The sequence below is a fragment of the Platalea leucorodia genome, assembly GCF_965183815.1.
Source record: "Platalea leucorodia genome assembly, chromosome: 2".
NCBI classification, from domain to species: Eukaryota; Metazoa; Chordata; class Aves; order Pelecaniformes; family Threskiornithidae; genus Platalea; species Platalea leucorodia.
Window position 1 is genome coordinate 33,311,549 of NC_138824.1, and position 26,834 is coordinate 33,338,382.

At 41.9% G+C, this 26,834-nt stretch overlaps 1 protein-coding gene across 1 annotated transcript in view; it reads left to right on the forward strand.

Moving 5' to 3' along the window:
• Positions 1–10,405: 10,405 nt before the first annotated feature.
• Positions 10,406–26,834, forward strand: part of EPSTI1 (epithelial stromal interaction 1) — a 51,012-nt gene continuing 34,583 nt past the window's right edge. Inside the window, exons 1-4 of the mRNA XM_082337675.1 lie at positions 10,406–10,627; positions 20,456–20,514; positions 22,512–22,595; positions 26,347–26,420. Coding sequence (XP_082193801.1) covers positions 10,431–10,627; positions 20,456–20,514; positions 22,512–22,595; positions 26,347–26,420 — 414 coding nt within the window. The 5' untranslated portion in view covers positions 10,406–10,430. The remainder of the gene's footprint in view (positions 10,628–20,455; positions 20,515–22,511; positions 22,596–26,346; positions 26,421–26,834) is intronic.

Consider the following 26,834-nt stretch of genomic DNA (forward strand, 5'->3'; position numbering starts at 1 on the left):
GCCCCACCGGCCTGGCGCCGGGCCCGAGCCCGGGGGGGGGGCCGCTCTTTTCCTCCCCTTGTCCTCCCGGCTGCTTGGAGGCTGGGGGTGGCTGCTTGTTCTGAATCCCAAGACGGCCAAGAAAGAAAGGGCCGGGGCGGGGGGGAGATGAAGGGATGAGAGATAATTCATGCATTAAAAATAGGATAAGAAGAAGGAGAGAAAACACTTGGGAGAAGGAGAGGCTGCGCAGAGATGATTCATGCCCTCTTAAGAAAGAATATAGGATTTAAGAAGGGGGAAAACATATGTAAAGGAAATGATAAAGAAAAATTCACCTGGAAAAAAAAACAAACCCACTAAAAATGCTTTATAATATTTATATGTTTGCACCTTAGTTGGTGTCTGTATATGTTTCAGTATATTTATATTTTGATTTCCTGAAAATGCTGACACTTAGGATCATAGTTCACCCTTCTGAAAATCTTCAAGCGGTACCTCATACGCAGAAGTTGTCAATCGCCATTAGTCCTGTATCACTAAATGTACAATGCTCAATCTCTTTTCAGTACAGCAGCGTAACAGCTCTTCTTTTGCCCTTATGCTGGTTTTCCTCCTCTCCTGCCTGGTAGTACTGGCGATGGAATTGAATTACCTGCAGATTGCTAAGCGGTGTGACTCTACAAAGAGAATTACTCTTCTTACCTCCTATTTCAAACAGCGATTGCTCTTCTGAGGCATCGTTCTGAGCACATAGCATGGTTCCGTATATCTGATTGATACTCATCAATCCTGTAACACCGAAAGGCAACTGCTTTAATTCATCTCTAAGTATCTTTTTAAAGTACAGCTGCTATTAACCATAAAGGTGAGTTGACCATATATAGCATTTCATTAATCTTAGACAGATGTATAAATTTAACTTTCTACAGCACAGAAGTCATTGGAAGTTGTGTGATGATCCATTTGGGAAGAAATACATTCCTTTTTAGTTCTTCATTTAACATATAACATACAATCGTATATGATTAATTTTTTAAACCTTCAGCGGAATTGAATTTCTTGTAATCTTAAAACCTATTTTAAAATCAATAAAAATGTCCCCAACTAATCATTTTTTGTTCATTGATTTGCATAGAAGTAAGGCAGAATAGTATGTGACTTACTACTTTTTTGATTAGCAAACTCGGTTAAAAAATAATAAATTGAAAGTATTGGAATTTAGGGTTTTTTCATTAATTTTCCTCTTCTGCATTTTATTGCAACTTGTTTAAAAAAATCTAGGTCTCTCCTGATGACATAATGCTCTTCGTTAAAAAGAAACATTTTATTTGTTTTGGGGAGAAAACTGAAATGGCAGGAAATAAAAAGAAGCCAAACAAATAAGACTAGGAGAGAGTAAGAACCAAATCTATGAGGTGAAAGACTACAGAAAATAATATCTATTTTTTTCCAACTTCTGCAACAGTTACTCATATTGAAAAGTACCTACTGATAAAAGTAGCATCTTCGAGTCCAATGGGACAGTAAAGTGAAGGAGAGTTACTCATTTTAGCCACCATGTGTGTTTGGCCAGGTAACTCTAAGAAATACACATGGGTGGCTCTAAACAAGAACAGCTGCATTGCTTTGAAAATCTTGAAAGACTCAGTGGACAAAAATCAGCAGAACATCAACAATAATGAATTTTAACAGTGCTTTGCAATTCTGGACTATGAAAACCCAAAGTAGTTTAGAAGAATTTCTCTAATATCCAGGTATACAATCATAATTTACAAAATCTACCTAAGTCGCACCACATAAAATCCATGTGAAATACAGGAGGGTGAGGAATCCCAAACATCTTGCTGGCTTACAGTCAACTTGTCCACCAGGAATTATTTGCTTCACCATCTTCCCTGGCATCGAGGTGAGGCTGAACAACCTGTATTTCCCCAGATCCTCCTTGTACATTCAGACAGTGGCTCTATATTCTTCCCAGGTCACCTGCCCCTGCTCCCACCTCTTGTACACTTCCTCTTTATATTTGAGTTTAGTCAAGAGCAGCTTGTTCACCCACGCAGGCTTCCCGCCACTTTTGTTTGACTTCTTGCTGTCAGGATGGACTGTTCTTAAGCTTTTAGGTAGGAAGCAAACAACTCTCCTGGACTCCTCTTCAGTACTATATCCCATGGGATCCTTCCAAGGAAATCCCTGGGACCCCCAAACGGGTCAAAGTCTGCTCTCCTTAAGTCCAGGGCTGTGATTCTGCTATTTTGCCCTAATTCTACTATCTTATGGTCACCGCAGCCGAGTTCTTCCCCATTTGTCAGTGTCAGATTCAGAAGAGCATCTCCCCTTGTCAGTTCCTTGATCACCTCTGCAAGGAAGTTATCATCAATGCATTCAGGAAACATGTCATTGTAAGGGTAGCAAAATTTGGCCTTTAAAGACACTGGGCCATACTATGGTCCATCCAAATACATCTAGGCAAGCTCTGAGATGGAAAGCATTGCTCTAAATGTCTTCCTCATGTCACCAGCTAGTACCGCTTTCTGGACAGTGAGACTCAGAAAGAATATAGATTAAGCAGAGCCAAACAGGTAATCAACACAAGGAAAAGAAATCTTTTGCTGGAAGTGAAAGACCGTAGGTTGTTTCCCTTGGAAGGAGGGAGGGGAGGAACGAAAGCAGCTGGGTCTTTGGTAATGGTTCTATCCCGAAGCTCCTCTCAGCACGGCACAGCTGTGTGCTACACTATGCACAGGATGGTTCTGGTAGAGACAATCTGTCCATTACTATTTTAATTTAATCCTAAACACTGGTATGCTCCAGCATATTGTCACTATTAATGTGTAGCAATGTTGTCCATATTTGTTATGCCATTTAAGTTAATTGTCTGCATACTTTTCCTGTAAATGACTTTCCTAAACAGTCTGTGCTGTAATATTCCATGCTGCAGTCAGGATCAATGCTGGCAAGTCTCTGTCAGGAATGAAGGAGAATCTAGAAACAGATACCAGATTAAAGCTTATGAAATTGATAACAAGGAGGGGGACCTTTTGGATTTACTCTTTACCACTGACAATTTCCAGCGGACCTGTAAGTGTAGCACCTGACCAGTGACATTAGAATAGCAGGGACTAAAGTTTCATGCCAAAGATTAAAGTTTCTGAGGTCAGGCAGAGAAGAGAGTATAATTGAGAGTTATCAAGGAAATCATAAGGCGTATCATATAAAATTGGTAGAGTCAGTACTTGAGCCTCGCTGAATTGTCATGTGCATACAAATGAGTAAAGAATAAATCTTCAGAGCCACTGCACCAGGATTAGAGGTTGGAAGGGTTCATTGCTCCTAAAAGCATTTGTATGTTTCTTTAATTACCGCAATATACTATAAAAGCAAAAAGAGGCATGAGCTGTGGACTTCTACTAATTCCTGTAAGTAACATATTCTGAAACATTAAACAATAAAGAATGTAATGTTCTTTCTAGATACTATAATAATCATCTGTATGACACCTTTGGTTGACCAGGTACCACAGGGAAGTATATTATACAAAATCCTAAGCTGGAACTAATCATGGCCTTCAGGAATTACAAGAGTACAATTATTCCTTGAAGAAGATGGTATATACGGCAAGAGGCTCAGGTATCTTCTGTGAATTAGAGCGTTAAAATAATTTATGTGCAAGTAAATGTCCTCTGCCTGAAAAACTGCTAAGAAAAAGATATATTCAGGAATTTTACAAATACTATTTTAATATTGTCAGACTTCTCAATGACTTTTTCCTTCTGGTCACAATGCTGGAGCCATAGCTGTAAGAGTTTTTTGTTTCTGATAGCATTTGTGTAGTTTACCAGTTAATTTTGCCTTTTCCAGTAGATTTGTTGCAGGCATTTTTAATGGTATAAAACATTCATTTGTAGTCCTGATTGTTTTTATAACATCAGACCTTTTAAATAGCCCTGCTTTATGATTTAGTATTATTTATATAACAATATAGATATGCATAGCACTCTCCTGGCATAAGAATACTCCTAAAATGTAGCCATAATTTTCAGGCAGTACTTCAGGACCTCAATATAGCAAGATCTGAACATCAGGTCAATTATATTTTCAATCTCCACTTCCTTCTACTGAAGTAGTATTAGCTAAAGGAGAGGTGGACCTGCTCGAGAAGGATACTGCAGAGAAAGCAAGGGTCAATTTTCTTTTAGAGAGTGGAAGATGATAGTTTTTGACAGGTACCGTCAATTTCAGCTTTTTGCAATAAAATAGGAAGTGTGTGCAGCATTTTACATCTCCTAAATAGATTACCCAAGACAGACACACACATGCACTTGTCAAACCTAATGGCATTCTTTCTGCTGAGCCTGACAAATTCCAGTCCTAGAACTAAACAAGAGTAAATCTTGGCCAAATGTTGACATTTCACCCTCCTTCTGGGGCTACCTCTTTAGGGAGCAGAGAAATTTCTCTTCTTTAGCATCCTGAGCTGTAACAATTAGTGCTATCAACCCTGCAGAACGCACTGTCCTCATGACAGAGCAATCTTGCTCCTAACGAAACATTTTGTGTGAAGTGCACAAAACTAAAAACGATACTACAGCATTCATTCATATGAATGTTTTGTGGGTTTGGTCTACGGTGAGCTCAGATATTTTGCTTGCCATAAGCATGTTTCAGATCAAGTATTTTAAAAGTCGAGCTGAACATTACTTGTTGTCCAGTTTAAGGTTGTCTGTTCACAACTACAGCAAGCTAGAGTACTCAGCCAGAAAAACCTTGGTAAAGTAAAATGCGTCTTTAAAAATCCAATTTTTAATGTGCCATCATGGTATAAAAACACTATATGCAGTGTTAATTATAGATATGCTTCTACGTATTTTTGCCATCCCTTGTCATTGCCCTAAAACACAGGGAGACATTCCTAATGATCAGTTACACATGTATTCTCTGTAGTGTATTCAGCTGTGTGTCTTACCTACGTAGCCGAAATATCCAGGGAAAAAACTATGCATGTGAGCCCTTGAGCATCATACTCAGTTGTAGGGCTAAGTATTTTAGCTGACAGCAAAGGAAAAAGCAGTTCTCTGGCAGTCGAGTCCTTCTGATACCATTTGCTGGCTCCTGGGAAAAACAGAGAGTGGGCTGTAGGAAAGCTAGCCTGTCCTGGCTGTCTTTCTCAAACATCTCCTGCAGTTTGATGCTTTTCTTCAGGCTTTAGGCTTCTAGTCTCCTTGGATTAAATGAAAATCTTAGCTTTTAATGAAAAGTGTCTGTGGTTGTGGAAAAAACTTAAAAATGCAAAACCTTAAAATCCATAAACCAACAGTGAAATAATGAAGAATGAACAGGTGTTTTCAGGGAAGGAGAGGTGGGGGACATGGCATGTGTTTTAAATACTTATTTTCTTTCTCTTTTTTAATACTGTTTCTTTCCTAGAAGAGAGTTTTATCCCATCTGACATTCCCAAAGAAAGGATGAGGTGGCTGACCAGGATTCTGAGTATCCTTTATAGTGAGAAAGGATCTCTGATATCTCTCATTTTTGGTATAGTTCATGGTGCTGCTGAGTTGAAAATAAAGGTTCAATATAGAATGTTCCTCTACAGAAGTTATTTTGTTTTATTATTTAATTTCATTAAAAACACAGGTGAGGGAGTGAATACGGTGATTCTTAGCATTTTATATGCCCACTGAAGGATTTTCTGAAAGCAAAAGAAAGATAATTTTCTATTGAGGAATTTCCTCCCACAAAATAAAAAAAAAATTGTTAATAGCTGGAGGCAACAGAGCTTTACAGACAGAAAAACTTTATTTTGACAGATGAACTTTCTCACTCCTTTCCCTGTTTTCTCCCCTGTCTCACTGTTGGGGAGGGAGGGAGCCACCAGCTGTGTGGGTGCTTGCCTGCTAGCTAGGGCCAATGCAGCACAGCATCTGACCCAGTTAGGGATGTAAGACAACTATAAACATAAACTGTCGGATAGAACAGGCAGCCAGTATTTGGTGGGTCTAGCAAAATATAAGTACTGACTTAAAATTTTTATGGAGGATTTGGGAAGGGTTGAGATTTGGTGGGGGTTTGCATGTTTCAAGAGGCTGAATACATTGACATTCTGATACTTAGGAAGCACAGACTCTTTAGAATCTATTTAGCATCTACAACGCTAAATAAAATAGGGCCAGTGACTGATCCTTTGTCCTAAATCCAACTAGCACAGACTTGCTCATATATATGCTGTCTAAGACTGGTCTCCACTAGGCTAGGAGGAGCCTAAGTGGCTAGAAGGACCCTAAGTGCCTAGGAGAAGCCTAGTGGAGGCAATATGCGTGTCCTTCCTACATAACACTTAAACTCCAAGTGTCCTGAGAGCCCCAGTGGTACTGGTGTTACCCTAAAGCTTAATTATTATTTTGGGGAATATTTCAGCTCAATGTGTCTGAAGTAATATGAGGGATGTGTTGCAGCCCGTCAAAAGTTGTGTTTCAGTAGCATGAAACTGAACGGCTGATGAATGACGTACTGTGTTTGAGATGCAGATTGCTGGGACACTGTTGGAGGGATGTTTAGGGTGGAGGAAACTAAACCTGGTACAGTCATATCCATACTGACTTTCTGGGGGTTATGTCTGGCATAAAACATCCTCGGAGCCAGCCTGGATGTTGTCCTGGAGAGAGTTAGTTTGGATTGTCCAAAACAGAGCTAAGAAATAAACAAGCACTGAAGCAATGTAAGTGATTGAGCTTCTAGTGCTTGGGTTCATTTTACATCCCTCTTTTTTGAGCAATATAGGTATAAACTACTTAGGTTCTGCAGTTACTGTTTGCATCCAAAACTTTCTAAATTTCAACAGGAAACAGATATTAGATCTGAATTTTACATAACAATGTGGGATTGAAGATACAGCAGCAGTGGACACATTAATTATAAACCATTTTTGTAATTAAATTTGGATTATTAAGACATCAATCTGCATTGCTTAAGAAGAATCCAGATGTCGAAGCTGGATTTTTACCAGATAGGGTGCCTGTAGGAACAGCTGTTATCCCACAAATCTTTGCAGGCCTCAGACATGACTTTCCTATCATTTGTGCTGCCTCTAGTCTCTCTGCACCTCATGTATTTACCCCACAGTCCTACATAAGGGACTAAGCTTGATGCTTACTTTCATTTACCAGCACCTTGTACAAAAAACCAAAATATATTTGTGAAGAGGAGGGGGAACCTGCGTTAAGAGATCTTCCCCAGGGCCTGTCTTTAGCAGGTGGCAGCCCACATGAAGCAGGACAGCAAGCCTTGAGCCTTCTGGCCTCCCTGAACACCTTCTTGGACAACTTAGGGGATGACTCAGATTGCCAAGTGCCATGCATTTGATTTCTGGTAAGAGCCCAGTCACTATCCAGGACAAAATATCTGTGTTCTCCACAGAGACCAGAGGTAAAGAATAAGCCCCCACAACTGCTCCAAGGCTGTGAGGCCCTTTGCTATTTTAGCAATTCCTGAAGACATCTGGCAGAGGAGATGCTCTCTCCCACACCGGCCTGGAACACTCTGAAGCAAGAAACTGCCTATGTTGGCAACATTAAGAGTTGCCTTGAAGCTGTGACCCAGCAATGTCTTACAAACTAGGCATATTCCTTTGCCCACAGCATATGGCTTTAAACAACACAAGTCAAAGAGGACTATAGCCTGCTCTGGCCTCTTGGGCAGTTTCCAAACCAAGACAGGGGCTCTTTGAGCGAGCCCTCTTGATTAATGGCCCAGGCAGCTATAAGGCAACTGGCATCCATCCCCGCAACTGAGCCAGCTCCTTAAAAAATGTCCCAGAGACCAATTCTTCCCCTAAGAAACCAAAAAGAGAGACTGCACTGCCAGCCTGGGATGGCTTCTGTATACGTCTCAATGAATGCCACATCGTTGTCTCGAGAGAGATTGGGATTAGAGAGATCTGGGCTTGGCAGAAGGCAGGCAGAGGGCCTCTGGTTGACTTCTGCTATCTGTCTCCAAGAAGTGACCATACTAGTCTCTCCCACAGTGTTCCTCTGTGCTCATAGACCAGGCTAGACCCATCATGGCCCAGAGCAAGACAGTTCTGGGTGGGGTGCAAGGGACTTTGCACCAGCTCGTCCCTCTGCAACTTACTGCCGTTGCACTCCAGAGTCTGTACGGAATGATTCATGTACAAATGCAGATCATCTCTGCTGCAGAGTGTGTTAGGAGGGACAGTGGGAGGGAGAAATGATGGATGCTGCCTTCACTGGGCAGCCCCATGAGATACGTGCTGCTGGATGTGGCAGCTCTGGGAGATGTGCGGCTGGTGACGGGCTCCCATACAGCACCCCAGGGAGCATCGTGAACACCAGAGAGAGCCTGTGGCTCTCCATGTGGCATTTTATCTTTCCACTTTCCCAGCATGTGTGGGGTGTGCTGTAAGGCCTAGACAGCCTGCACAGTCAGGAAACCTGGTGTGGTGGGTTCACCCTGGCTGGATGTCAGATGGCCACCAAAGCTGCTCTGTCACTCCCCTCCTCAGTTGGACAGGGGAGAGAAAATATAATGAAAGGCTCATGGGTTGAGATAAGGACAAGGAGATCACTCAGCAATTACCATCACGGGTAAAACAGACTTGAATTTGGGAAATTAGTTTAATTTATTACCAATCAAATCAGAGTAACATAATGAGAAATAAAAACAAATCTTAAAAAAACCTTTCCCCCCACCTCTCCCTTCTTCCCAGGCTTAATTTCACTCCTGATTTCTGTACCTCGTCTCCCCTGGTGGCACAGGGGGACAGGGAATGGGGATTGCGGTCAGTTCATCACACATTGTCTCTGCCGCTCCTTCCTCCTCAGGGGGAGGACTCCTCACACTCTTCCCCTGCTCCAGCGTGGGTCCCTCACAGGAGACAGTCCTCCATGAACTTCTCCAACATTAGTCCCTCCCACGGGCTGCAGTTCTTCATGAACTGCTCCAGCGTGGGTCCTTCCCGTGGGGTGCCGTCCTTCAGGAACAGACTGCTCCAGCGTGGGTCCCCCACAAGATCACAAGTCCTGCCAGCAAACCTGCTCCAGTGTGGGCTCCTCTCTCCACGGGTCCACAGGTCCTGCCAGGAGCCTGCTCCAGCACAGGCTTCCCACAAGGTCACAGCCTCCTTTGGGCACACACCTGCTCCAGCGTGGGGTCCTCCATGGGCTGCAGGTGGATATCTGCTCCACTGTTAACCTCCATGGGCTGCAGGGGAACAGCCTGCCTCACCATGGTCTTCACCAGGGGCTGCAGGGGAATCTCTGCTCTGGCACCTGGAGCACCTCCTCCCCCTCCTTCTTCACTGACCTTGGTGTCTGCAGAGCTGTTCCTCTCACATATTCTCCCTCCTCTCTCTGGCTGCAATTGCGCAGGTTGTTTTCCCCCTTCTTAAGTACGTTATCCCAGAGGTGCTACTACCATTGCTGATGGGCTCGGCCTTGGCCAGTGGTGGGTCTGTCTTGATGCTGGCTGGCATTGGCTCTATTGGACATAGGGGGAGCTTCTAGCAGCTTCTCACAGAAGCCCCCCCTGTAGCCCACCCTGCTACCAAAACCTTGCCACACAAACCCAATACACCTGTAGTATCCCTTCTGCAATGTGTTCTTAGCGCAGCTTGAGCAGCTGAGGACAAAAAGTGACAGGATCTGCATGTGTTGAGCTGAATTTCCCTAGCTCTGCTGCATAAAGCTTGAGTAGCATTACTAGTTCTTTTTTTCTTGGGTTAGGAGCTGCCAAAGATCTTTATTTTACTAGTGTTATTAAGAAGGTTGCTGGTTTTCCCCTGCTCTGTAGATCCTATAGATACCGTACTGCTGGTCAGATGTGTTCACTGAAGGAATCTGCGTTGTCAGTTAAGACGATCGTGTATTTGTCCTCTATTCATCAGACAGAATTAGGAAGGCTGAAGTAAAGAAGTTTTCTGATTGAGCAGAATTGAAAGGCAGAACTGGAGTTGTGCAGGACCATTGCTTTAGGATTTTTCTGAGGGTTAGTTTTTAGTTTCACTTTCATCTTTCTCCTTACGCTCCTGCAAAATAGAAACCAGCAAACCCCCCTAGAGCCATTCCCCTCTGTCACTGGCAAATTTGAAGTGCTATTTGTCAGAAATATGGCTTTCAGCCAGCCCTCACCATGCTTATGCTAAAGCAGTCTATTCCAAGACTGTTGTTGACTGTTTTGTTACTATAGATCAGCTTTGCTGTCTCCCCATGACTCCAGCCCGCCTGGGTGCTGTGGCTGAGATGATCAAACCGAGCTTCAGCTGGAGGATGACTCGGAAACCAGTGCATGCGTTTGCATGTCTTACAGCTGAGAGTCCAGGCAGGGGCGGGGCTTACCAAGAATTGAAACCAACTTGTGAGAACTCCAAGTTTTGAGTCTTTCCCTAGCCTTAGCTGCAGCATTCCTTTCTGACAAGGCAAGGTACTCCTGAAGCAATGTCTGGGGTTAGAGGATGGAGGGAAGGTGGCAAGTACAGGACAGCTTCTGCCTCCAGTACCCCATTTTCCTCTCAGGGTTACCTCTGGGATGGCAACAATAAAACAGAGGAGGCTGCAAACCCTCAGAAGCTGACAACATCTGAAGAGGAGCAAAGCAGCCAAGCATCAGTCTACCAACAACAGCAAGAGCAGTAGTAAGTAGCAAGGAGCCTGGCTGAGATGGTGTTGTGTGTAGTGGGTGCCTGTTTTCCACTTACTCGAGGTGTGCACCTTTGAAGGCAGAAATACTTTATAGAGAGCCTGTGAATGGGACTGGGCACAGAAGCAGCTTGTCCTTGTTCTCTCAGAGCCACCTGCGGTCAGCCTGAAGCCTACCTATGAACAATGCTTCCTATGTGGGACCCGAGTTGTCCTTGCAGGCTTCACGATGGCATGGCTTACACCTTATGCAATAGCAGCAGCCTGTTCTGTATGTTTGATGTTGCCAAACGTAGTGTTGGTTTCTTGGCATCTTTTTCCAAAGTGAAATTTCAAATCTCATTTTAGCTCCCTGTTTTCTGTCTCCTAATATTTCATCTTGGAAAGTAAAAAAAAAATACTTCCTTTGGCTTAAGAGATGGATATAGGCTGCATTCCAGCACCGATCTGAATGCAGTCCAGGACACGGAACAGCTTCTAAAAACTTCATGCTGACAAGAGTAAAGCCAAAGCTTCAGCCCTCAATTTCATTTTAGGCTTTATTGGGATCTATGCTCAGTCCGTCTCTGATTTTTCAGTGACAATTCTTAGATAGCTTGTATAAGCTCTAGCTTGCAGATAGAATACAGAATAGAAACGGACAGTACTGGTGTGTGTATTTTATGCACATGCGCTTAACACATATACGCTCAGCTGACCAAAAGTAATTGTTTACAGTTTTTTTCCCCAAATGTGCTTTTTCTGAGCTGTTAGTAACAGTGCATGTAATGCTATTATTATGTGCTGAGTTTGCTTAGCTTGCCTTTTTTTTTTCCCTGCCTTTCAAAGTGCAGCTGACAGAAACCAAAGGCTGTTTCAGTTTCCTTTCCCTGCTTTCTGGATGAAGAAGGTGGAGCCACGCTGGGAAAGAGGTGGCAGGCTGCTAATCACGAGCAGCAATCAGCAGCTTTCCATTGTAACCCATGAATGCTTGCCTACTGGGTAGTAATGATACAAGGACTATTAAGAGCTGGGTAGCTTTGAAATCCATCAGTGCTTTAATGATGGACTTTCAGGACAGCAAACAACCATTCCTGAGTTACAGTCTCTGTTTATTTTCTGCCTCTTCCAAGCATGAAAGACCCTTTGTCTTGCCTGCCCTCACACTGGCATATATCCACAGTACAGTTGAGAGCAGCCCTAGTTAGCTTACATATTTGTGCTATGTGCATTTTTTTGCTGGTTTGGGTCTTTTTTTGGGGGGGTTGGCGGGGGGGGGACGTGGAGAGTGGGAGTTTTCCCATTGGTATAACTGCCCAGATTTAGTCTGGGATACAAACCCCCTGGTATAGGTTAGTTAAATACTTATCAGTTGGTTAGCCTGAGCTCCCCACACAATTTAAGGCTAGAGCAAATATATTCGCACAGATTCTGACCGGATGATGGGATCCCCCCTAAAACTAGGTAAGCTTTTGGGGAGGAATAATTTAAAGCCCTTTTTAATCTTTATATGGTGATTGCAGAGAGGAAGCTGTGTGCATCAACTGAAGGGGCTGTGTGCTTAGCATTTTTTGCTGTGTGATACAAAAGATTCTTTCTGTGTCTTCATATAGCTGTAACAAAGAATTCATTCTTAAACCTGGAGCGTACAAATTAAAGGCTGCATTAGTATGTAGTTAGTGAGAAGAAGGAATGAGGGAAAGGCAGGTTCAAAGAGAAACCACGTAATATGAGTGGGAAACAAATAAGAAAAGAGAACAAGGCTGGGGTTTGCTCCTTTCCCTCGAGGAGGGGGATGCTAGCAGTCAGTTTAAAGGAGATGAAGCCACTTAAACTGCAGTTTTCTCAACTAACCCAGATTAAAGTGGTAGATGGTATCCTAAATACTGAAGCAGACGAAGGGAGATCTTTAGTCTTAAAACAAAAGTTAACTATTTCATTCATTGTTGTTATCTTTGTTCTGTTATCTGACGTTATGTTTCAAGAAAGATCTCAGATTAAAATGTCATTTTAGCAGTGATAAAGCTGACTCAGCCTTTTAGCCATCAATCCTTTTGAACATGATCTTTAAAAGTAAAATACTAGGATACCCTCAGAATAGTCCAGGTTTTTAGGCTCTAGGATAACCAAGGGTTGAACAGAGCAGTTGGAGAGCTGAAGTCATAGGCTCTCAGTAAAGAAGAAATGCACAGACAAGCATTAACCTAGAAGGCTTTCAGGAGTATGTGTAGCAGAGGGAACATGAGGGGCCCAAGCAGGATGCCTCTGTGCCAAGGAGTGGCTCTATCCCAACTTGTGTGCTGCTCGCTGTTTTCTGGGAACAGCCAGGATACCATTTTGCTGCCAGCAAAGCAGGAATTGGAGTCTCTATTGAAGCCTGTGTGTGCATGTGTGTGTTGTTTCCAGGCAAACTCTCAGTCTCAGGCTGTGCTTCAGAGCAGTCGGGAGTGGGAAAACACCTTAGCAGCATCTTGGGGTGAGATCAGGTGGCCTTTCACGTAGACTGGACACGTGAAATATGTGTGGGACATGGCATGTTGTAGTCTCATCCACTAGTCAATATTTGAACTTGACTATTAAAAAGTATAAAGTGGGCAACTGCTATTAGAGGGTAATTTTTCTCTTGCTTTGAAAAAGCCCTCATATGATATGTCGAGGCTGAGAAGTGATAATAAAATGGTCCTAATTAAGTTAAGCAGAATACTTGTTCAAATGCAAAATTGAAATGAAAATTTGCACATTGCCCTCCAGTTATATATAAGATGTGGTTTCAGGCCATGGAGAAAAAAATCGCCAGGATGACAAGTGCTTGAAGCTGCTTATAATAATAATCTTGCATTTAAGTTACTTCACTTTGTCTGCTAAGTGCCATGAAATTAACTTGTAGAAAGTGAATTCCCAAATTGCCCCTGTTCATGTCTATTCAGAAACAAAAGTCTGTACAGAAGAAAAGGTGGAGGAAAGTGGGGAAATTAGAGGCTGAATTATAGCTAGTGCCTGAAAAAGAAAATGCTGCCCCCAGTCAGCAGTCTGTCCTTGGCACCTTTAAAGCTGGCAAGAATAATATTGGTTCTGGTAAAATCCATTAAAAAAATCAAATTCAAAATAATAAAATCTGAAGATATATTGTCACACAGCTGGTAACAGTCCCTCATCATTTTGTGTGAAAGGAGAGCAGAGTTACTAGAATGCTTGACTCATGAAATTGTATTCTTTGACTGCCAGAGCCAAATCCATCAGGGCTTTCTTTCCTTCCTTTTCCAATCTTCATCCTGAATTAAAAAAAAAATATATATATCTATAGTGTTGTAAGACGTCTCAATGTTTTGCTGATAGAGTATACTTAGCAGTTCTTCTGAAAATTTTATTTTCTTTCACAATCTGAAATTTCTTTTTAAAAACACCAAATTAGTCTATGAAACTGGAGGCGGATGCTTAACAAAATGATTGTTTTTCCCACTGCCCTGCCACTGGTGGGAGTGCTAGAAGGGTAATTTGAATTATGGACAATCTGTTTAGAGTTGAGCTCTGCATTTGCTGCACAGGAGAAATCTCCCAGCTCTCTATCTTTGAGGCTGCTGGACTACTCTTTACAGCCCAGTGGGGCAATTCAGAGATGCCTGGTTTCGATGTGGTCAGTAGTCATCCTTATCATGAGCCAAGTGTTTGGTGGCTGAGTCCATGTAAGAGGATAACTATGTAGTAAGATTTCTGTTGGTCTGGATGATGGGGGTTGCTGTGTTCTTCATAATGTGTGGATGGGTGGAAGTAAGTCCTTTTAACTACTATATTAGGAGGCTTTTTTGGAAGAGCTTGGTTTGCACAAGCCCCAACACGTTCCCTTGATGCATAGCTTGATGAGGGGCTGTGGCGAGACGATGAATAAGGAACGTATGAGAGGATAGCGTGTTTGGGCAGGGGCAATAAAAGGACAACAAATACTGTGGTACAGAGGCAGAGGAGGAGGAAATATATTGTTGAAAAGAAAGCGGGGGAAGCAGAGATGAACATACCGCTGGCTTAGGTCTTAATCTTCATGTGATACAGCATCTGACCTGCTCAGCTCTCCAGGCATGCTGGCAAGCCTGACTCGCAGCACACAGACACCTCTGCGGGGGGTAGCTCGGCTCAGCGCTGGTGTTGCCAAGCCCAGTGCCTGGCCTGCCCACGTATAGATGCTCTGTGCTCCTCATAGCTAGTGATTACCAGGCGCTCCAGCTGGCTCTGGTGTGCTCACTGCATCCCTGGCACTGTGCTGCGCTGAGGTAACTGAGCTGCTTTGGGACCTGGGGACAGCATAAACATGGCCACATCTGACTTCACAGACTTTGTTGGGTCCGATGTTAGTCTACCACATTGCAACAGCAAACTCTCTCCGTTGGTGTAGTCTGCCCATGACCATATGCTGACTAATGGCACATTAGCATTTTCAGGAAGAGAGAAAGCTGTGCTGTGAGCCACGTTTGGGCTGAGAGCTATCCCTTGGCTCCCTGATTTGATCCATCACTGTGACAATTTCCTTGGAGCTTTAGAGGGTGGTTAAGATCATCTTCCAGCACCGATGTGTTTACTGCACCAAGTGGGGTGCTGGTTGAAGCACCTGTCATGGCATGCTGATCCCAAACCAAGCTGCTGAATCCAAGCCCCATCTTAACTCTTGGAAATTTGGATCTGAGTTTCAGTTTTACTCTTTGGACCAAATTTTACCTTCAGGAATTTCTCTACAAGCTTGTGGGTACTGGAGAACTGAGATCTGGGTGCCAACAGCAGAACCGCAGGTCTGTTGTTTTCCTGCTTGCTTCTGACTCGTACCTTCTCCTGGGCCTCTCTCCGCTGCTGTTTTCCTTTTTGCTCTTTCCCCGTGCAAGTTCATTTCTGCAGGATTTAACTCTGTTTTATCCTGAGGCCTCACTATGGCAAAAATATTGGCCATTTTAATGAAAGCTTTAGTTAACCAGAGGGACCAGATACAGAAGTGAGTTACCCTGGCTTAATAAGCTTCCAGACATCAGCTGAACTGTGGTAATTAACTGCACTCCTAGCCTGTGGCAAACACAGGACAAAATCCATGAATGCAGACTTTTGATGATAAACATTTTCTTGCTAATGCAGTTTATTTTCTGCCTCTTGTGTCAAGAGCACACACACAGCTAGGATGAATCAGACAGCGTATAATGTTAAGCCCCAGTAATTCACTTTTGTCTCTGAGCTGTAAACTGGTAAGATGCTGATGATGATAACGATGGAAAGCCAGATCCCCAAAGCTGCACACAAGGTTTGTACCCCCTCCCAGAGCTCTGCTTATGGCACCACTAGGGCACAGAGCATGTTGTTCAACTGAGGTCCAGAACTGTAGCTGTCAGTTATCGTTAGCATCTGGCCATGTGTGCATTGCAAAATAGGGATACCTACAGGACAGTTGTTGTCTGCTCACTGGGATTTGGCATCTTGTAGACCTCTGATTTGGCAGCTTCCATGGTGCTTAGTAGCATATGGCTGTTCCATCAGGCATGGGAGCCTGGGTGAAAATAATACTTTGTGGTGACACGGGCTTGCTGCACTTAAAACAGTTCCTGATAATTGAATGCAAAGTTCAGCTTATCGTATCTTTGAAGGATATTCGACAATTGTCTTTGGCAGTTTGGTCCCTTTTCTCTTTTAAATTCAGTCTTAACATATTATTTAATGCAGTATTTCACCTATGTATTCCCTTGAGTCCTTCCTCCAGATTGAACCTGCCCAGGTCTTATTCCCAAGCTTTAGCCATTTGTGTTGCGCTCCAACTACACTTTCCTTGGTTTCTGTCTCTTACAGAGAGCACATTGCCCAGCAGAGCGAAATATTTAGCTTTCAGCTTTGTGGCATTCATGTACCGATGCACCCACAGTATAAAACACAGTGGAACTGGAAATAGTTTATAACAGCCATTACTTTTGTAACTCTTTAAACTATTTCACACTTCATTTGGAAAGCTCCCCAGTGGTAGATGGCTGGAGCAGGCTTGAGGAAAAACTGAAGGGCACGGCTCTGCAAAAAACATTATTGGTGAAAAGCAGTTCTCATGTGTTTTCTCAATTTTAGAAATAAACTGTTTTATACAAATCTGAAAGAATATAGAACAAAGCTTTCTATGGTCTGTACCCTGAAAGAAGTGGAAAAAGTGAGTGGTGCTAGTTAGATGAGTAGAGTTACACACAGGATTCAGAATTTAAGATTAGAGACATGATGGTCTCTCTGTTGCTGATCACTCAAACTGTAAACTATCTTTGCAGATTTTCTATGACTGTATGGCATGTATCTCCTGATTGAAATGTTCCTGTATCTATCTATTTATATATAGTTATATAGGTGTTTATCTTCCCACTACTGTGGTATTTGATGTCTATCTGTTTGAAAAATCATATGAGGTTGCTTTTTGTTTTTATTTCAATACAGATACATTCTTGTGTTGGGTTATAACTTTCTTACTCTAGTTAATATCTGTTCAGTCTGTGTAATTAGTCAATACATTCCCATTTTCTGTGGACAAAATAAACCAAAAAAAGCTTCATCAAGATTAATATGATCTATAAAAGTAGAAGATGATTTATTTCTCTTCTTTGAAGAGCTATAACCTAGGTAAGATGTTCTCCCCCCCCTCAGTGACTTCTGTATTTTTATTTATAAAAAAACCCTACCTCAAAGATAGGCTTAAGTCATATAACAATAAAAATCATTATTAGGGAACCTGAAAAGTTAAATTCTTTATCATCTTTTCTAGTTGTGGATTTTGAAGTACTTCGTATATTGGTATAAAGTACAAAAAGTCTGCACATCACTGATAGCTTCAAATCTTCACATTTCCTTAATTGCTGCCCAGGTAAGTAGGATAATTTGCTCCAGACTTATGGCTACTGTGGTAACTCAGAAACTGACTGGAATATTAAATTGACAGGCTGTAGCAGGTTTTATAGACTTTACTGGATCAGAGGTTTTGTCTGAACAAAGAAATGACATGCAATATCCTGCAAACTGGCTAAAACACAAGGTGAAAGCTGGTGGTGGGTTTTTGCATTAACTTTCTTTCCTTCAAAAAAAATCTCAAGAAAATGAGGGATGCTAGGTGTGGATTTTAATTTTAGTGTTAGAAGTGGTAGGGCAGAAGGTGTGTCCCAGGCAACAGCTCATCTGGCTCCTCTCCTACCGTAGGCTTGAAAAGCAAGGGCCAGTTCATACCCTGACTTTCACCCACCCCATAAGAAGTTTGCTATGTGCTCACTCTTCCTTCCCCCTGATCCAAGTACCCAAAGCTACATCTCTATCTTTCCAGAAACGAAGGTGAACACTATAAAATTAGATGAGCTCACTAATCCTCTTTTTTTATTTGTTTGTTTTTTTGTTATCTTGGACTAAAACAAAGTATATGCAGTAGGTAAAAGACAACCAAAAGCTGGTATCCTGTTCTCCCTTTCCCTCCCACACTGGAGACTCGACATTGTCATTTTATTTTAACTTTGACTTTATTTCAATAACATGGAAACCAAATTGGCCTTTAAGTAAGCACTCTTAACCACAATGACTCTTATGCTTCTCTGGAAAACAGAGCAGAGCTTTCCCTGGCGGTAAGTGTAATGTCACCTCTACCCCTTTCGTAAACTGATTGATCTTTGCTGTATTATTTCATGTGCTGTCCTTCTGAGCTCCTGGATGATGACCATGGTCAGATGTCAGAAGAATGGCCCGCACCTGGCCTCCCAGACTCTGAGCCTTCCAGCCAAAAAGCAGAAGCAGATAAAGGAAATGATTCATGGCATAAGGGCTAGATTTGTATCGTGATTTCTCATACATGTGCAGATATGCAAAGGTCCATGCTTTCTTTTTAATTTGATTCCTAATTTAAAAAAAATCAACCAAACAAACACTGTTTGAAGTCATCAAAGTACATTTGATATAAAAACTCTTCTGCCCTCTAGTGCTGTGAAGCAGTGAGATGTCTGAGATGCACTGATGTTCTTTTGGGGGGGAAATATGTAGCCTTGAGACTCACAATTCCAGCCCTTTTTTTCACTGACAAAAGGAGGGGAGTGTAAAAGGTACTTAATAATTTTTATGTATGAACTTGAGAGAAATATGATCTTAATATCTGAAACAGCCAAGAAAAACTACTAAAAAAATATTCTTGAAACTGATAAACTGTACAGCAGCTTGTCAAAGGCAGTTTGGGATAAATTGTAAATGCTACTACTCAGTCAAATAAAGAAAAATCTGAAAAACCATCACTGATGGGGAATGTTATGCTGTAAGCAAGATGGGTTGTCAAAACTTCTTTCAAGTAACTGTTGCAGTTGTGCTGCGAATGCCGGAGGGGCATTGCTGCTCTCGTAGCTCCTGCCTTTGAGGGTCTGGGATTTGCTGGAGAGGTGAAGAACCGTCTCAAGGGCACCAGAGTATGATGGCAAGAAGGGAAAGGATCATATTAAATGGCACCATTAATGCTCACAGCTCTATCTTTACTAGTTTTATCTCATAAATTAATCCACATCCTCCTAGAATAAGTCTTCAAAGAGAAAGAGGTAATTGGATATAAATACTTTCCTGCCCAAACCCTGAATTACAGTGATACAGCAGCAGGCAGCTTTTTGCACTTTGATCTCTTTGCATGATTTTCATTCCCCTTTTTAGCCTTAGTCTCAGGCCTCATTCTCTCATTACTTTTCCACGGCCAACTGTGCTCTCTCTGCTTCCTAGCTTGTCCTCTAGCCACCCCCTGTGGCCCTCTCTTCTTTTAAGAGACTCAGCCTTCACCCCTCATTATTCTTTGTTTTTTGCTCTTCTCCTTGGGCTTTCCTCGCGATGAAGTCAGATGAAATATTTGTGCCCATGCGTGCAGATAAAACCCTGCCAAATGCTGCAGAGAGATGTGAGCTTACTCTGATACGTGCAGCCAACTGCTGCTTAGTGCGTTTCTGGTAAACCTGCACCCCCGTGGCTTAACTTCTGCTGAGCGGGAGCCGTGTAAGCTTGTACCCACACAATACACCGTGTAGATAAAACCCTTTGTTTTCTCCAAGTGGAACTGACATGTTTTCATCACTCTTTTGATCACCTCGACTCTCTAATACACTCTGAACCCTGTCCTGACTCCTTGCTGTCATGTTAGATTGATAGCTCCTTGAGACAGCAACTGCATTTTGAATTAAGTCTAGCAAAACAGGGCCTTTGTCCTGATTCAATGAGTCGCATCTTAGGCATGACAGCAAGATAAATATGCCCAAAGAATTCCTGGTGCCTGACAAATGCAAGGCTGACAAGGAAACTGAGGCTTGGGCAAAGACAGCAAGTCACCTGGGTCCATCGCAAACAGTATGATTTTGCATGCTCCTTGGACAACTTTTTGGGCAGACTGCCTAAATCTGCGAGGTGCTTGGTGCCCTCGAGGTATGGGGTGGGACTGCCAGGCCCAGTGCCCTTCCCAGTATACAATGGTCTTTCTCTGTGCTTGAGCAAGCTGTGGAAGTAGTAGTCTACCATGTGGAATTGTTTGATTCGAGGAAGTGATTTGATTTGAAATGGCTGAGATTTGAGGTCAGCAGTCTAGAGTAAGACTTAAATAAGAAAAGTGAAGATTATGCCAAAAGTGTCTGAAAATGTTATCCTTGGTATTTGCAGCCAATTCTAAATATAACAAGTATTTCTAGAGTATTTACCAAAAAATTCCTGAAGAGCTGAGTCAAAATAAATACCAATTTTGATATGAAGTTGTTTGCTACAACAGTAGAAAACTGACCTTGCTGATGAAGGGAACCCCTTCCAGTCCTGTTTTTCTGTAGATGGAAAACGTAAGAGAGTGTTCTCTTTCATTTTAGTGTCGTCCCGTATGTTTTGATAACTCCAAACGAAACCAGAAGAAACCAGTTGCAGCAAAGTAAGTTGAGTTGTCTAATATGGTCATACATTATTTCTACTTGAATAAGTGTAGGGTTTTGTGCACTTTATCACCATTGCAACTTTTATCCTAATTTTTAAAATGCTTTTATATGTGCAGCTGTGACAGTAAAGTCAGTGCTATGAATGTTCTCCATCATCGCTCAGGCTTTTCTTAAGATTAACTTCTCATCTGGGTAAACTTCATGCAGGATAAGTCTTGTTCAGGAAAAGGTTTTTGGTAATTTCAGTGCTGGAGCTATTCTAACTGGATTCTACAAGACTCAGCTGGAATTAGCTCTATCCCGCTTTTACAGAATTGAATTCAGATTGGAGAACCCAACTTTGAATGCTCTCTGGGTTAGGGGGAGGAAGAAGAAAAATATAAGAAAGACATTTTTGAAAGTACTCTCATGTGGATACTAAAGCAACTAGAACCACTGTTGGTTTTTGAATCTGTTTCAGGATTGTAGGTGGATCTTTTAATGAAAATGGGAAAGATCATTTTAGATGGAAAATATCTTCACTTTTGCTTGGCTTCAAGTCTTGCTGGTGAAAGTAGCTAAGCAGGAACACCCTGAACCTCTACCAGCAATATTAGGCATGTGTTAAAAAGCTTTCGTTGCCAAAAGTTACAGCAAAAGAGCCATGAAATAAATTCTGTATGCAGAGGTGACCAAGCACTGCAGTCCTGCGCTCCTGGCTATTTATTTGTGCAAGGTATGAAAGCTGAAGGAGTGTCAGTCAGCCCTCCTCATACTTTGGGCCCTCAAGGAAACAGTGCAATAAAAACATTTCTTCTCAAATGTTGTCAGTTTGGCTGAAATGCTTCACCAGCAGCCTGCTGTAGGGTTGGGTTACCTTTGGTTGTGAGAAAGAAAATGGATTTCTCCTGAACCAAACCATAATCTTCTGGAAGGAGGAATAAAAGCAGATCATCTTAGAGCTGACTCCGACACTAACACCAAAGGTGCTGCTGCTCTAAATAAAGATCTGCTTTCACTTTGTGCCACCAGCATGCAAAGTCTGAACCATGCCAATTACTTCTGCCTTGGATACTGGCAGAAATAGGGCCTCACCAAAACCAGTCTCTACCTAAGTCCTTGTTTTAAAGGTGAAATAACAAGCTGCTATCTCTCTTGGGCCTCTTTAGAGACTTGCCCAGGAACTGGCTTTATCTTGTTAGAGGAGAGCTGGTGTTAGCATCTCTTAGCCATAGCCTACCATTAGAAAATATGGTTCATGTTGGTTTTAGTAAGAGTGCATCGAGCTCTTAGAGCAACTGAGATACTACTTTAAAACACAGCTCCTCTTTCCATAGGCTTTGTGCACCTTGCTATTGAAAGGACTTGGTTTCTTTTCCCTCTGTCAGTTGATTTGAGAGAGCAGTTTAATCAACCAGCCATCCTAGAGCATATGGCTTGTGCCCCTGGCTGCATTGACTAGACTTCCACCAACTACACCGGGAGCTTGCCACCTATCTCACATGTGGACACCTATGTTGAAGTGTCTTAATTTGAAGCTGAATCATGCATTCCTCCGGTTTTTATTTAGGAAGCATGCAGTTGGGAGGGAAAATTACTTATTCTTCATTTCCCTGCTGGGGAGCGTTACACCACAAGCATTTCCCTACGTGCAGCAATAACATCTTAATCGTAACAACTTCTGCTTTATCTGTAGGAGTAAATACTGTGGCATTTACCTAGAGGTTCCCAGGGGTTAAAAAGAAGTGTATTAGCAGTCCCTTAGCTGTTTTTTGTTTTGCTGTTGGGTTGAGTCCTAGGGTTTGCTCACCATACAGTCTCAAGTTAGGCAAAATATTTGCCTTGTTAGCTGATCATTGCAGTGACTGTGTAACCTCCTGGGGGTTATCGGCACCCCTTGAGAACAAGTTTGTTCCTGGATGGGTCTTCAGGGTTACATACAATTAACGATACAGCCTGCTTTTTAGTACTGCCTCTAACTTCCATATGTTTGTTTCTTTTTGTACCTGCTCAGTTGCTAAGAAAGAGCTAGATGACCTGGAGCAGTGGAAGAAAGAGCACAGGCCAGGGCCAATTAAGTTGGTTCCACAGAGATTGGGTAAGACATGTAAATCAACTATTATGAATTGCAAAATTTTATTTTCCAGGGCATGAGACATTTTTCACTTATTCTCACACGCTACTTATTAAAGAGATTCACCGTCAATAAGGGCTAACATGAGCCTACTGATGTGCTCTGTGCTTTTTGACGGTCACAACAATGAAGGTGTTTCTGAAACAAAACAGCATAGATTGTCACTCAAGAAATCTGTGGAGATCAGTGTAGAAAATCTATACTAACATTTAGGAAAAAGAGGTGGATTATCCCTCCTGCTGGCAATGTTGTCTGTGGCTGATGTGTTGAAGGGACAAACGCTTGGCATTAGCATGCAGGTGGACAGCATGTGTTGGAGACCCTTCAGCTACCCATAAGAAAACTCCTCTGTGTTAGGGGCTGGTACATGTGCTTTCCTGATGGCTGGCTCCTGAAGAGGCAGAGGTGATCCCTGCAGCTTCAAGCATTTGCAGGCTAAACGTGCATGAGGCTCTGTATTAATAATTTTATAAAAATAACAACAGAGATAGGTAAATGAAAAACAGGATAAAAAGCTACAGGAACTTAGGTCATGCTGAATTGTGTATGGTAAGATAACCAACCTTTTTTCTAGACAAGTGAGAGGAACCGTAGTGGATCTCTGCAACTGTAACCACTACAAAGCATTCAATTTATTGCTATTTGGGAGTTAGTTTAAAAAAAAATTAAAAGACCAAAACCAACCGCAACACACCCCCAGTCTTGTACAGAGAATAGGGCTGCAGGTTGTGCTGAAGCAGGAGGAAGGTTATTAGAAGTGCTTTTCAAGTACCAGTCTTCAGACCTATCTTGTTTTAGTATCTTTCTTTAATGTCTTTGGCACAAAAAGTAAGAGAGAGCTGATGAAACTTGCTGACAAGACAAAACTTGAAAGCACCCTCTGCATAGAACATGACGAGGATACTGCGCAGCAAAAATGGGATGACCTTGAGGAACTGCACTAATAGAAATGGGACAAAATTCATTCTGACAAAGTGAATGATTATAATGATGCCTTTATTAGTTTTGTAAAACTAGAGCTCCTCTTCCTTCTTTTGGCTGTTGTAGGAGAATTTGGGGTACACAGTGCAGGCTATTGTCTGCTTGACCTGCAAACTAAGTTATTTCTTTGACATGCTATAAAAGATAAGTTTGGGGTGGTTTACTGTGTATAAAAATAGATACCAGGTGGGAGATGGAGGAATTTGAGCCGACTCCAACCCAGATTTGTTTCTGGGGTCAAGGTGATACTGGTCCCACATGTTTGTTTTGCCCTGCAGCCTGAGTCCCAATTGTTTGCCGTAGTGAACCTACTTGTACAAGTTGGTGTAATGCCTTGTATTCCCACCATCATGTGGCCAGACATGAGTGAGTTCATACATACTAGCTGCTTCTTGCCTGCGAGCAGTTCCTAGAAGACATGCTTCTGCCCCAAGAGGACCACAAAGCTTTTTACTGAAGAAAGGGAAATCTGAAAACAGAGATTTGGTGTGTGGTGTATGCAGAATGTGCTCAGGCTGGCTGTGTAACTGGGGACGTGGTGGCAAACCCGCAGTGACTAAGAGTGTGGGGAGTCTTAACTTCTTCTGGTCCCACTGCATTTAAAAACTATCTTGGGAAAGAAGCAAATTAAGAAGAAAGAAAAAAAAAGCAAGAAAAAGCTGAAAGAATTCAAGGAGGTTATATGGAGCTCTTCAGTCACTGTCTAGCTGCCACTTAGAAAGACCCCTGGAGACTGAGACACATGCACTATGTTCAGTGCCTCTGAAAAGAGGTAAGGTGCAAAGATTATTAGATCTTATCATTCCCACAGGAACAAATTTGGAACAGAAGAGAGCTCAAGGAAAGAGGAAAAAATATAAGTGGCATCTCTAATTTCACAACTGTAGGTAGTCATTAAGGTAAAAAAGTATCCTGTGTTATTTTCTCAGAGTGATTTTAAGACAGTACACATCTAGTCCCAATCACCAGAGAATTCTTAAAGTTGAAGTTTCTTAACACTCATGCTTTCCGTAGGGAAATAAGTATTCTAGATTTCAACTCTGTAATATCTGAGTGGCAAAATTTCAGGTACCATAGAGGGATAAGAACAATGAAGGATGCAAGTTCCACCCTCCTCCATAAGCAGAGTGGAGCAACAAATCATGTCTGATAAATGCAATGGCCTCTTTTTCAATCATATTACATAAAGCCAGTCATGACATACTCTGAATTCCGCGAAACATTTGACACATTACAGCCAAGCCAACTTGAATGAATTAAACCTGGCTGAAAGGCTATAGGCAATGGTTAATAATGATCAGTAAAATACTTGTTTAGAGCTCCTGTCCAGCAGTACATGCAGAAACGTACAGTGAACACAAGTGTTAAATGTTGCCAATAAAAGGCTAGAAAGAAAGACAAATCAAGCATCCAAAAGGTTTCAAAACTTGTTTAGTAGCAATTTTATTTCCTGGATGTGGGGAGGAGACACGCTACAATGCCAGCTGTATGCTTATTGCTACTGTAAGCTTGTTGCTTGTATGCTGTACGGCCAGTCTTTCTTGTGAACTTAATCTTATGGAGTTATCTGTGTGCATAGGAATGTTTCCACACTTAGGGAATTGATCTCCCATTCACTGAACCTCACAAAAGCACCCAGAGATTAGTTACCTTCCATTAGTAAGTGGAGAAAGCTATTTTTAGCGAAGGGTGATCCCTCCTGAAAGATCTAGTATAGCTGTTTTACATTTCAGGTACCTCAGGTAGCACGAATTAGTGCAGATATTTCTGTAGAATTAAGAGTCAGATAGTGGAGAACTTCTCAGAAAATCAGTAGGGGAAAATACAGCTCTCATCCTCAAAATGGTGTGGAGGCTGCTGCTGTTTTTTCTGTTGTTTTTTGCAGCAACTGAGGGAATGAATTACTGGTTTTCCCAAAGCAAGAAAATACTTTGGAAAATAATAGAGCAGAATAATAGAATCAAACCCACTCCCTCCATCCCTTAAGACTTATCACTTTCTCTGTGTGGTTGGTTTTTTTCTGTTTGTGGGTTTGGTTTTGTTTTTTGTTTTTTTTTTTTTGGTTTTGTGGGTGTTTTTTTTAATTGAAAGCTGAACACAATGGCCAGAGGTATAGACGTTCTCTAAAGAGAGCCTGTGCCTTTGGAAAGGTCACCTTCTGCTAGCTGGATAAGAATATGAGGTCTGTGGGAAAATGCTTTGATTTCTGTTTCAGAAAGGGGGTTCTTCCTTGGGCCCCAAGATATTACTTAGAAGATATTCAGATGATAGCATCCCATTAGAGATGGCAGAGACTCCAAGCTTCTAAATTTGATAAAAGAGAAACTTTTTGGCAATAACATTTCCGACTCTGTATGTGTGTGTGACAAACTGAACAAAGGTGGGGAGAGCTGGATCTGAAAATGAAGACTCATCTGCAAAGCATGACCGATTTTCTGAAAATGGAATAGTTCCTCAGTGAACTGATCATATAATGTAGGAAATATTTGCTGGTAGAGTGGGTGATACAGTTGATGCTCTGTAAATAACAAGCTAGTGCTTTTGACGGATGGATAAAATGATCAAAAAGGTCTCCTGTCTGTTCTCTTTAATGTCAGACAGCTACTGTAATTATGAAAAATTTCCTGTATAGGCATACATCCAATCTGTTATATTGCTCTGTTCTGAAATGACTGGCATTTGAACTTAAAATACTCACACAAAATGCAATTTATACTTTTCTTTTTTTTTTAAGGTGGAAAGGAATCAGAGTCTCAAGCAAGGCAAAAACAGCAAATGATGCTCATGCAATCTAAATACCAGCAAAAGGTCAGGAAGAATAAATTTGTTTGTTTATTTTAAGAACTCAAAAAAAAAAGCTATTCATGAAGTGTTTCATATGGCTATAAAATGAACTCACAGCTGCTTGACGAAAGAAAGTCATGAAACCTGAAGGACGCAGTAGAAAACTAGAAACAAATGTTCAGCACCAAAGAAAATGAGAAATCTGGCTATAAATATGTTGCAACTGGTATTGCAGATCGTATCTAAAATGATAACCAGTACAGTTGTAAAGCCACTTATATGCCTTGCTGTATCTTCCAGCATGCTGCCTACACTTCAACTGATTGATCAATGTACCACCCCATCCAGTGGTTATGTAGAAATGTTGTTCCTGTTATAAAAGGTGTAAATGCTTGTAAGTTATCAATCAGCTGTGTGATTCCTTGCATTGATGCCCAT